Source organism: Poecilia latipinna, unplaced genomic scaffold (assembly GCF_001443285.1).
Source record: "Poecilia latipinna isolate Pla-1442-1.1 unplaced genomic scaffold, P_latipinna-1.0 Scaffold598, whole genome shotgun sequence".
NCBI lineage: Eukaryota > Metazoa > Chordata > Actinopteri > Cyprinodontiformes > Poeciliidae > Poecilia > Poecilia latipinna.
This window is the reverse complement of record NW_015113214.1, coordinates 270,153-282,318: the sequence shown is the minus strand read 5'-3', so window position 1 is coordinate 282,318 and position 12,166 is coordinate 270,153. Positions and strand designations below refer to the sequence as shown.

Sequence of the window (12,166 nt, the reverse complement as noted above, 5' to 3'; positions counted from 1 at the left end):
TTTTTTGTTAGAATTATAAATTTAATGTCAGAATTATGACTTTTTTTTTCTCAGAATTGAATACTGCGCAACTAATTTACCTCATTTTGATCATTCTCATAAAGAAATTCCCAGATCAAACTTGCTACGTTGGAACATTGTTTTCAGACCGGAGTTGAGAGCAAGCGGCTTCATAAATGTGGCGTTTGAGTGAGGAGTTAAGCCAAACGGGATCAGAGAGCGGCAGGCTGGATGAAGACGCCACCAGTGTGTGTTGAGCCGGTTTCCACATATGTCAGCCTGATCTAAGCCACACCTGCTGCTGAGCGCAGAGAGAGAGAGAGAGAGAGAGAGAGAGAGAGTGTGTGGAGTGTGTTTTCAGGCTGCGCTGTCACAAGCGGGGCAGTCGCTGAAGCGAACAGTTGCTGCATCGCTGCCGCCTCTCTCCATCTGTTTCCGCTCTGTTCTTCTTCACAAATCCACGACTTCAGGCAGTTATTTCATTCAAGAGGAGGAAGAGGAGCTGATGAAGGGTTCTTTTGGTTAATTGCCGACTCACTCTGAACTGGAGGTGAGTGGAAGGGATTTCTTGCAACGCCGCAAGGCAACTGGGGATTCCTCCCTGGGATTTATTTGCTGGTTTTTCTGCAGAAATCTTTGGACATTTTTTTTTGTGTTTTTTGAGTCGAAGCTGCCTGTAATGGGAAACAGGTGGAAATGTGAGGGTTAACCCCCCCACTGTGCTGCATGTTGGCAAGGCTTCCCTACTTCTCTGCAGCCAAAGAGCCGAACGCTGACAAATTGTACCTCAATCAGGTGCAACCTTGGTGTGTGCTGCTCGGTTCTGGGAACACTGGGATCTGAAGTGAGTGAGCAGAAATCTGTGGAAGTGGAAGTGGAGGGTGGTTCAGTCGTTTGGTGGACTCGGGGGAGAAGATGCCAGCCATCCTGGTGGCCTCAGCCATGAAGTCAGGACTCCCGAAACCCAAACCGGTTCACAGTGCCCTCCCCATCCCCCAGACCCCCAGCAGACCGTCGGCGTTAGCGCTGCCTTCGGCGCCGCTCAAGAGCCGGCAGGTGTCCACCAGACCGCCAAGGAGTTCTCCGGAGTCGGAGGCAACTGGAAACCCTCAGGTGTGTCAACATCATCCACACCTGCTTTGCTTTTCTCACTCAACTCTCTCATTTCTGTCACATTTTGTTCGGTCTTGGTTTGTGATTTCTAACTTTACCAAAATAAGAAATGCAAATAAAAAGCTGTAAGGACAACAAATTCTGCTGGACGATAAATTGCCCCAGATGTTATTGTGATAACTGATATTGTTTTGAGACTGTTTATAAATGGTAACGATGCAAGAACACATTCTCAAAGGCCAATAAACTTTAAATTCTAACACTGGAAGTGGAAGACATTTGAAATCCAAACTAAATAAACAAAATATAAACAATGAATAAAACTAATTATGAAGTCTCTGTAAGCAAAATTATACTTAAAAAAAACAACAAAGCACCAGAAGAGAAAAACAATAAATGTAAATTATTGAATTTGCTTTCATTTATAATGCGATTAATTGATGTATTGCTTATTGCAACAGGTCTACACAACAACAGATTTTACTGGACGATAAATTTTTCCAGAAGTTATTGGTATAAACAATGACATTGTTGTTTTGAGACCATTTTCAGCTAATATAATGATAAAGTAGAGCTAACATGACTGTCAAACCTCTCACGATAGAAGTGTTTTATATCAGTCAATATTGATAATTATTGATTAGTTTTTTTTGTTTTAAATATCTGGTTTTATCCACAATTTTCACTCCACATCGTTTATTTTTTATGGCTTTTGAGGCATGGTGGCGAAACCTTAAACTGCAGCTGTGCAAGTTACTGAACAGGTTGTTGCTAGGTAACCAAAGAGTGAGTGAGTTGCTAGGTAACCAGATAGTGAGTGAGTTAGTTCACCAACCTTGCTTAGCTAGATTGAGCAGCTAATGTCTTTCCTCCCAGAAGGCTGTGCGGTTCTGGATTGTAGTTCAGTGAAATTATTGAAAACTGTATCAGACGTATTACTTATTAATACTGATATTGATGACGTGGTTTTGATGATATATGCTGTTACTGATTTATTGTTCAGCCTTATGATAAAGGCCTATTTATGCAAGTACACCCTCAAAAATTAGTCAAATTTCTTTTCCACAAAACATTTTACATACCAAAACTGGAAGATATTTTAAATATTCAAAAATAAATAAACAAAACAACCAAAACATTATATAGAATGGTTACTGAAGTCTTTCTGAACAAAACTGCACTTCAAAACATATCAGTCATATTAATCAGTAGTCAGTAAACTGCCAGTTAGGACTTTCGTAAAATAAAGGAAAAGTTGCAAGCTAACGCCCAACTCAACTTTTACAATCACATGTGAAAATAGCTGCAAACAGATGCGGTTATACAACTGTACACCTTTGAAAAGCACAAGTGGAGCCTCTTGCACAATCACTAAGAATGCAGCAAGTGGTTTTTGAATGAAAACAACAACAAAAAACTTATGTTTTCTGTTTTACTGTGGTACAACTCGTACCACAGTAAAACAAGATGACTAAAATTGCTGGTTGTGTTGCTAGGTAACAACGCAGTAGCACTCAACAATCAGGAGTTTTTTGAAATGACTCATTTTTCATGCACCAAAAAACATCAACTTATTGCCAAAAAATGCCTGAGTGTTTTTTAAGAGCTTGTGCTGTTTTTAAAAGGAGTAGGAACTCAAATAGAAGCATAAAAATGTGCAAAATGTGACTTTTTGCATGACCAATCCCCCTTAAAAACAGTCAGTAACAGTTGTTTTAGTATATAAGCAGTTCACTGATTTCTCTAAATAATCCCAGAAAACTGTAGCCTTGTTGAATTCTGCTTGAATTCAATTGATTTCCTGAAAGGAAGCTGGTCGTTGTGGGACGTTGCTGTCCAGAACGGAGCCGTAGCGGGACGCCAGGGTGGCTGTTTAGCTGCGTTTCTGAAATATTGGCTGTGTGTAGCAGGGCTGCAGTGGCCAGAGCAGTCGCTCCAGCACCATGTAAGGCAGCGGGAGAAGGAGCTGTCTCCCCGTCTGTGTTTGTGCCAACCTGTCCAGTAAGTGTGACTCTGAGCGTGACGTCGCTCGGAGACGGATCTGGACGCAGTTTGAGGAGAAGATACAGGAGGCCAGTGTTTCTGGACATGGGATGAGGCTGCTGTTTGTTTTTCTGGATAATCACATTTTCTCGCTGACCTACTTTACATGACTTTCTCCCCTCTGTCCTCTGTCTCTCCTCCTCCTTCTCTTCCTCATCCCTGTGGTGCTGATGAAGCAGCCCTCGTCACCATTGGCTATGTTAACCCTCGACCTTTCTGAACAGAGGCAGCGACCTGAATGTTGCAGTCATATGCTGGACTCTATCCAGTCTTGCTGTTTTACAGTCCTGCATTGTTATTTTCGTTTTTTTTTGTTATATTTGGGAATCATTAAAATTGAAACCCAGTGGTATAAAAAATGAAACACCAAAACACTCTTTAAAAGTGATCTGTTATGCTTCCTTGAACAGGTGAGGATAAGTCTGTGGGTGTGAATGTAATGAACATATGAAGCATGTTCATTACATTTTTGTCACAAAATCATTCTTAGATAGTGAGTTTTAAATCTTCTGCCTATTTTGAGCTGCTTTAGAGCGTCTTGTCACTTTAAATCCAAATAAGCTGCTGTTGGCCACATCCCCCAACTCAACTTTTAGACTCACAAGTGAAAATGACTGCAAATAGATGCACAATTATACAACTGTATATCTTTGAAAAGCAGAAGTGGAGCCTCCTGCACAACCATCAAGAATGCAGCAAGTGGTTTCTGGATGCTAAGTTGACAACAAAACATTTGTCTTTCCCAGCAGCCCTTGTACAGCAGATACGGGGGTAAAACCAGCTGACCAAATGTGCTGGAGTTCCGCTTGGGTTGCTAGGTGATGAGCAGAACTCAGATGGGGTTGCTAGGTAACAGCTTGGGCTTCGCTGGGGTTACTAGGTGAAACTGTGCTGTGCTGGAGCTCGGCTTAGGTTGCTAGGTAACAGTTTGGGATTTCGCTGGGGTTGCTAGGTAACAGCCTGCTGTTTTGTGTCGTTGCATTCCGGTAACTGAAAGGGCAAAATTTCAACATAATTACTTAATTATTCTTAAGTATTAACATACTTAAGAATAATTAGCATATTCTTAAGTATGCTTAAGTATTAGCATACTTAAGAATAATTAGCATATTCTTAAGTATGCTAATTAAGAATAGTATACTTTTGTCCAAAGGAATGTGAAACTAGGTAGGTTAATTTAAAAACTATACAAAATGCGAAAGTGTATTAGAGAACTAAAACTCAACAGATTATTTACAAAATCTGTGCAACAGCAAAAATATTACCTAAAAATGATTAGAAACTGTTCAAACACCAGCATGTATGTGAACATTTGTTGTGTTTGTTATGTTTCTAGTGCTTAATAGCTGCTTCACTAGCAGATTATTTCACTTGTAACATAGGAAAAATGTTATAAGTTAATGGAACTAGTACTTTTTCATCGATATTAAGGAAATATTTACTTAAAACAAGACACCATATCTTGCTGAGAAGTTACTTTTATGTTAGTTTTCTCTTATTTCAAGAGTATTACAATATTTGCACAAGAAACTAGACCAAAATTACTTGGTAATATTTTGTGTTTTCCAGTGAAACTCTAATATTCTGCTCAGTGTTAAAGTTCTTTGTTCTGAAATACAGCAGTGGTGAAATAGTTGGATCTTGCATTTCTAAAAAATGAAGGTTAAATATCAAGTAGAAATCCTAAAATTGTTTATAAATTACATGCTAAAATAGAACAACACAAGAAGCAGTTTTAGTCAAATGTCAATACTCTGGTGTAATTGTAAGAATGATTTTAAATCGTCAGTTTTATTCAGCCGTTCAAACAAAGAAAATCAGTTTGTGTGAAAATCAGCACCCTGCGGTGTCGTTCCTCCGTCTCGTTGTCATTTCCTCTCAGCATCGAGTGCTTACCGCAGCGTGAGCAGCGTTTCCAGCGTTTCCAGCGATGAAATGGGGAACATTTGAAGTTGGTACATCAGGAGCAAGAACATATTGCTTCTTCCTCTACTTTGTGTTTCCAGCTGTGGATTGCCTCCTTGGAGAAAACTGAGCAGAATTGTAATGGGCCCAGGTTAAAAGCCACTGCTGTATGGTTTCCTGTTGAATCTTTTCATATTGCACAATGTTTAATCTGAAAATTTGACCGCTGAGGAGTTGGAGAGGGAGCCGCAAATAGCTTTAGTTAGAGTACAACTAGATGTGGGCTGAGGTTTGAGCTGATTTTTAACCAGGGGAACAACTTTTTTATGCGTTCTATCTTTATCTGGTGAACAGTAGTTTCAGAAGAGTCTCATTTGAAACAAAATTAACAAAACGAAGCATGCAGAAAAGGAGCAAAGTAATCTTAAATGGGACGTATTATACAAAATTGACATTTTTCGTACTTACAATTTGGGTTTCAATTGCTTCTAAAAACACCCAAAGCCTTTAAAAATACCCCAAATAGACAGTTTTTGGCAATAAGTTGATGTTTTTTTGATTTCTTGAAAAGGAGCCGTTTCAAAAAAAATTCAGAATCTAATGTCATAAATCAGCAGGCACTGACCTTTCACCTAGTAACTGCAGCGAACCACAGCTGTTACCTAGCAACCCCAGGCGAGTTCCGCCTGTTACCTAGCAACGCAAGCGGAGTTCCAGCACGCTTGGTCAGCTGCTTTTACCGCCGTATGCATTGTATAATGGCTGCTGGAAAAGACAGGTGCTTTGTTATTGACTTAGAAATCACATGCTGCATTCTTGTTGGTTGTACACTGCAAAAACACAAAATCCTACAAAGTATTTTTGGTCTGGCTTCTCGTGAAAATACCTTAGTACACCTGCAATAAGATAAAACAAGCTTAAAAGTATATTTTCAGCTATACATAGGACCTTATTTTAGGTCAATAATTCCTTAATATTTTTGATAAGGTTCTGGTTCCATTAGCAGAATATTTCACTTTTAGCAAGACATTTTTGCCATGTTTGAAGTGAAATAAAATCGCTGTGGAAATGGTGCTTTTTAATAAATATTAAGAAATTCTTGACCTAAATCAAGCTCCAATATCTTTCAGAAAAGTTAGTTGTAATCAGTCAAATTCGTCTAGCAGCAATGCAGTTCAAAGTGCTTTATATCATGACATCACAAACATAAAACCCATAAAAACAACATACAGTTGACGGTTGCGAAACCAGTAACAAACATTGAATTAGTTTTGTCTTATTTCAAGTTTACTAAGACATTTGCACGAAAAACTAGACCAAAAATAGTTGGTGAGATTTTGCAGTGTGCAGGAGGCTCCACTTGTGTTTTCACAGATGCATGGTTGTATAATTAAGAATCTGTTTGCAGCCATTTTCACATGCGGGTGTAAACGCCACCAGCAGCTTATTTGGATTTAAAGTGACAAGACGCCCTAGAACAGACTAAGATCTCATTATCTAAGAATGATTTTATACAAAACATGTTTTGTATAGGCCATAGATCTGTCCTCACCTGTTCAAGAAAGCTTAATAGGTCACCTTTAAAATCCTGCGTGCATTAAGCAGCTGAATGACTGGATGTGTTTGCAGAAAGTCAAACAGGAAACACAAAGTGAGTTGGACATGACACCTTTAAGCGCCTGACAGGGTAAGTCAGTAGTTATCTGAGGGATTAGTGAAGCCTTGGTTGAAGAGAAGCAGCAGCTCACGCATCCAGCTGGATGGCCCAGTTGGCTCGCAGCCCCGACTCGTTCGGTACGCCTTTAACAAAGAGTTAATCCACAATGCAGCAGGAGCAAAGAGAGGGAGTCACCCAGCGAGTATTTACAGGCCGGGATGAACCAGGTCTGCAGGTGTTTGTGGCTCAGAGTGTGAAATCTGCCACTACAGTCTGGGAATGTGTCAAACCACCTGCTCTGTGTGTGTGTGCGTGTGTGTGTGTGATTATATATATATCCTGACAAGCTGTACTGAGTTTCAACCTTTTATAATGCTGCTACAGCTGAGAGGCTCTTTGCGCAAACCTGACTGCTGCCCTCTAGTGTTTGATTTCTATTTTGCAACCATTCCCATTCATAAAATCAAGCCTTACACTGCAAAAACACAAAATCTTATCAAGTAATTTTAGTCTAGTTTCATTGCAAATACTTTAGTACACTTGAAATAAAACAAAACTAACTTATAAGTAACTTTTCAGCAAGAAATATGAAATTATTTTAAGCTATTAAGATATTTGCATTAGAATCTAGACTAAAAAACTTGGTGAGATTTTGCGTTTTTGCAGTGTAGCGTTCATGTGTGTGCACTCATGCAAGGCCAGCATCTTTGCCTCCTCATTAATTATTAATGCCTCCGTTTTTCACATCACTCTCCTGTTTCCACGTTTTATCCTGAAGTCTGTTGTCAGCTCATTCATTTTCTGCTGCAGCTCTGAAACCTTCAAAAGTGTACATTCTGATTTTCCTTTTTTTTTTTTTTTTTTTACATAACCTCCTATAATTAATATGACATACAGACTGGAAAACTGAGAAACATTCAGATTAACGTCCTGAGAGGCAGATATTTGTCTTTATAATTGAGTGATTAGGATCTATTATCTTAATAAACATCTTTGAAAGGCAAACTGCTGCCGCCTTTGTGCGAATTTATTAGTCTGGGAGCTGAATCTGAACCACATAAAGACATCATGAAGGTAATATTTACCAAGATGGTCTGTTAAATAAACCAGGAACTGTTTAAATAAATCCCCGTCCAATAATAAAAAGCTTTGGCCTGATAAGTCAGCTCCATTAATTCATCCCTTTTTGAAGATGCAGTTGCTGGAGATTATGATTTCACAATTTAAATAAATTTAATTAAGATTTCTGGGATTGAATCGACTGTGAACACGCTTACACAGAGATATATGTGAACTTTTTTTGATTATTATGGATTGAAAGTTAATTAAATGACCCTTAAAGTCAAACTGACTGGTTTGTTTCATTAAAATTAGATTCAGAAGTTCTCATCAGCTTCATGAAACAGTTTAACAAACTCAGCTAGATTTATTTCATTCAACTTTATTTGTTTAAGATATTATTCAAAAATATTCATATTAGTATTTAAAGAATATCGGTGTATTGTAATGTTGACTAATAAGTTAAATGTACTAAGATACTTGAAATAGAGAAAAATACTTTGTAAGCTTTGATGTTTTGCAGTGTTTCTATTAAATGACTATAATGCAGCAATGTCATTGGCTAAAAATATTTTCAGACCAATAACAGGGAAAATGCAGACAAATAAACGCAAAAAAATAATCTAAGCTCTGAAATATTAATCTAAGTTAGTTATGCTTGTACATTTGGAATTGCATGGATATGAAAGATACAGATTAATGTAAAAACTTACTTTTTTTTTATTTAATCTCAAAGGAAGCTGGATTAAATTCCAATGAGTACTATTTCGACAAAGTAGAGCCAAAATTGATAGAAAAAAAAGTATTTCTGCAAAAAACTAAGACATTTGGAGTTTAATCTCACAAATTTTATAGAAACATTTTGAAAATTTCTGAGTTTGAGAAGTCAAAAATTTGGTGGAAAAAGCCTGAGACTAATCTCAGACATTTTGTTGAAAATTTTCCAATTTAAAAAATTTTCTGAGTTTAAAGAGTTGAAAATGTTTGACTTTTGAAATTTCCTTTTTTTTCTATAAAATTTGTTTGATTAATCTCAAAATGTTTGATTTTCTTCTCGAATTTTTTACCTTTGGTACTCAGAAATTTAATCCTTTTTTTTCCAGAAAATTTCAGACAATGTCAAAATTTCTGAATTTATTTTTTTTCTGAACTCAAAGTTTTTTGTATTTTTTCTAGAACATTTTAGAGATAAACTAAATTTTCTGACTTTCTTTGCGGAAATGTCCTTTTTTTCTATCACCAATGGCTCGAATACGCCGATGCAGATTCAACCTTGTTGACCCCAATAAGAGGCCGTTCTTTATTACTGGTGCTCCTCCCAGTGAAATGCAGTCATGACTTTTTTATGGTTCCCTGCTCCAGCCTCCTGCAGACTGGAGCAGGTGAGGGAGAAAGGAGAATCAGCAGCGTTGCATTGCTAATGGCCGCCGGTCCGGAGCTGCACAGATTGCTGGGGGTTCTGGGTATATTGCTTTCTTTATTACCATGACAAAGGACCACACAGACATATGTCACTTCAAGAGGCGCTGCTAGTTAAAACCAGATTTAATGGACGTTTTATTGTCCGGGATGTTATTGTTGAACAGAAATAACCAGGTTTTAACAGACTGCAGAGTTCAAGTAAAGAAAAAAAGAACATGTTTTGTAGGGAATCGTCTCTTATCCTCATGGATTTAAACTCTGAACCTTTTCATTTAGAGTCGCTGTTAGAATCGCCTCCAGTAGATTCGTCATCAAGGGCAAATTGAGGTCGTTTGCTTTCATTTCTGACAGCTGACTCTTTAGAGATAAGAGATTTCCACCCAGCACCTGTGTGTCCTGCAGATTGATCCGACTGAGCGGCAGCAGAAACCTGACGTTTGTCCTGAAGCGTTTTTACTAAACAATAAACGTCCAATTCTGATCAAGGAATAGATGGTAGCATGTTTAAAAAACAAAATATTTCCTTTTCTAATGTCAATTGGTTCCCACTTCCTTAAAGGCAGCTTTTTATCCAGATCAATTTTTATCTGGATTTAACTCAATGACCAAGAATCAATTCTTTGGTTTTTAACTTTTAATTTTGTAGGTTGTCGAGGCCAAAACAGGTGAAAAGCTTTAGAAAATAAATCTGACAGTACAAAAGGTTGAGAAAATACAGCCAACGCAGTTAGCCAGAATTAGTTAACATAAGCAAAAGAATTAACTTTTTTCTGCATAATCTTTTTCCCAACAGTTTTCTTGAGATAACGAATTAATTTCCTGATGGTTTTCTCAACATATTTTTTTTTTTATGTTTTTCTCTAGATAAATTACTTTTCCATTTTCCTCTCACACTTTTTCAGGTGCTTTTCTAGAGATAAGTTAATCTCTGGAAAACAAACTTAGTTTTTTTTGTTGTTGAGAAAACCATCTTTGTTTTATCAAGAACAGAAGTTTCTGCCACAACAGGATGCAGGTTTAACATTCACACCAACCATCTGCTTTCTATAGATTAACTCGTTATCAAAACCATTGGTGAAGAAGTTTATCTGAATATCTTCTGCTCTCGGCTTCTGTAAACACCCTTTAAATAACTGTAAATTACCATGTTGGCTTGGACAGATTTTCCATTGATAAATAAATCATCTTTGGAAGTCTTGGGATTAAATTTGCTCTGTGTGGAAACCTGTTCGGTGTGTGTGATCATACGCCGTTTTGGCTCCAGGAGTAATGACCTCACCCCTTTTCCTAATGCGTCTCGATCAGATTCCACTTCCTGTGCGGTCGCCCTCGCTGTCTTCCTGTCTGAGGTCATGGCTGAGGACATAACCATATTAATTAAGAGCCTACATCTGCTTCTCCTGAGTCAACATCCTTCCAATCGATCCCCCGCCAAGGTGCCCTCCGCACTCCGGCGTCTCTGCTTTCCTCGTGTCAGTTGTCACATGGAGCTCGTTGGGAAGCATAAATGGCAGTTTGTGAGCGGCGCCCCCTGGAGAATCAGCGCTTCAGCTAACACGATCAGCGTCATATAGGTCTGGAAGCTGGAGCCTGAATGGAGAGGAGAGGTTGGGGGTAAAGGTCATCAGGACTGAAGTCACCGTCCCCAGAGCACCGAGCATCAGATCATCTCTACATTTTTAATGATGAGTTCCTGCTCGTCTTTCAGCTGGTGTTGAACATGATTGCTCATTTTAAACAGACGTGACAACCGCTGTGAAATATCGCTCAGCTTTCTGTCAGCGCCGTTCGCCTTTGGAAGGATGACTGAGCGGATTTTCACATCTCCGCTCTCAGCTCTTCTCTCCTGCAGCTTCGGGGACTTTCTCAAGCCGTCTTACGCCTCCCGTTTCAGCCTGCATGCAACGGCAATAAGTGTGAAAGCTGCTCTGCTAAATATTGGATTCCACAGCAGAGCTGTAAATCTGACAGTCAAGAAGCTTCTTGCTAAACCACACCGAGTAATTATTGACAATAAATCAAAAATCACATCTGAATTTAGGGGTTAATCTAATTTGAAGGAGTGCATGCTGCTTATTTATTCATGAAGATCTTTCAAACACCCTCAGTTAATGTCATCCACTGAAAAATGCTCCCCAGTATTTTACATCATTGCTATACTGAGTTTTCTGTTTATTATTTCACTGGTTTGGAGCTAACTGCTAATGCTAGCATTTTTGATCATCGGTAGAATTGTGCAGCAGAATTTTTTGTTTGTGCTTCTGTCATTTTAAAGATATTAAGTCTTTCCAGAAGTCCTGTGTTGTCTTTTAAGTCAGTGCCTTTTTTATTGTAACTCAGACAGATCATTACATTTTATAAAAAGAAAAGGTCATAGAAATGTAAACTCTGATCGGTCCAGCAGCTTTTTGTCTGTGTCTCAACCTACAGCGAGTCTCTGAACCTAAACTGAGGTCCGTCTCCCCCCATCATCAGCGTGGTTTTCACCCCCAGCTTAAAGGGAGGGTTCCCCCAAAACAAAAGCCCCTCCTCGGTGGGGTTACCCCCGCTATTGTCCCTGATACACTGTGTTTTATTTGGAGCTGTGAAAGGAACCACTGCTCAGTCCATTCACTGCGGCTGCACTTAATGAGCTTGTTGAAGGCCTCCACTAAAACTGTTAAACTCGAGCTTTAAATGCTGACAGTTTCCCAGTGTAGAGCCACAGGGACAGTGAGGCAATGGGAACGTCCAAAGGCTGAGTGGACGGGTCAGGTCACTGCTTTGACAGTACATCTGCAACCCTTCTACGTTCGTCTCAGGTCCAGTAGGTTGATTCACGACAGACATACTCAGGTTCACCGTACTGATTCTGACAGACGAGGAAATCAAGTGGTTTGCATCAGTCCAGCAGCTTCTGCCCCCGTACATTAAATAAAATACAATAATTAACAAACTACAAAGCAATGCTTCCCAATGAGCAGTTGG

General features: G+C 38.9%; 1 protein-coding gene across 8 annotated transcripts in view; it reads left to right on the top strand.

The window, feature by feature from the left end:
• The first annotated feature begins 380 nt into the window (after positions 1-380).
• nav2a (neuron navigator 2a) overlaps positions 381-12,166 on the top strand; it is a 119,871-nt gene continuing 108,085 nt past the window's right edge. For all 8 annotated transcript variants that reach the window (XM_015042651.1, XM_015042645.1, XM_015042652.1 and 5 more), the window contains exon 1: positions 381-1,113. In XM_015042651.1, the coding sequence (XP_014898137.1) occupies positions 916-1,113 (198 nt within the window). In that variant the 5' untranslated portion in view covers positions 381-915. The remainder of the gene's footprint in view (positions 1,114-12,166) is intronic.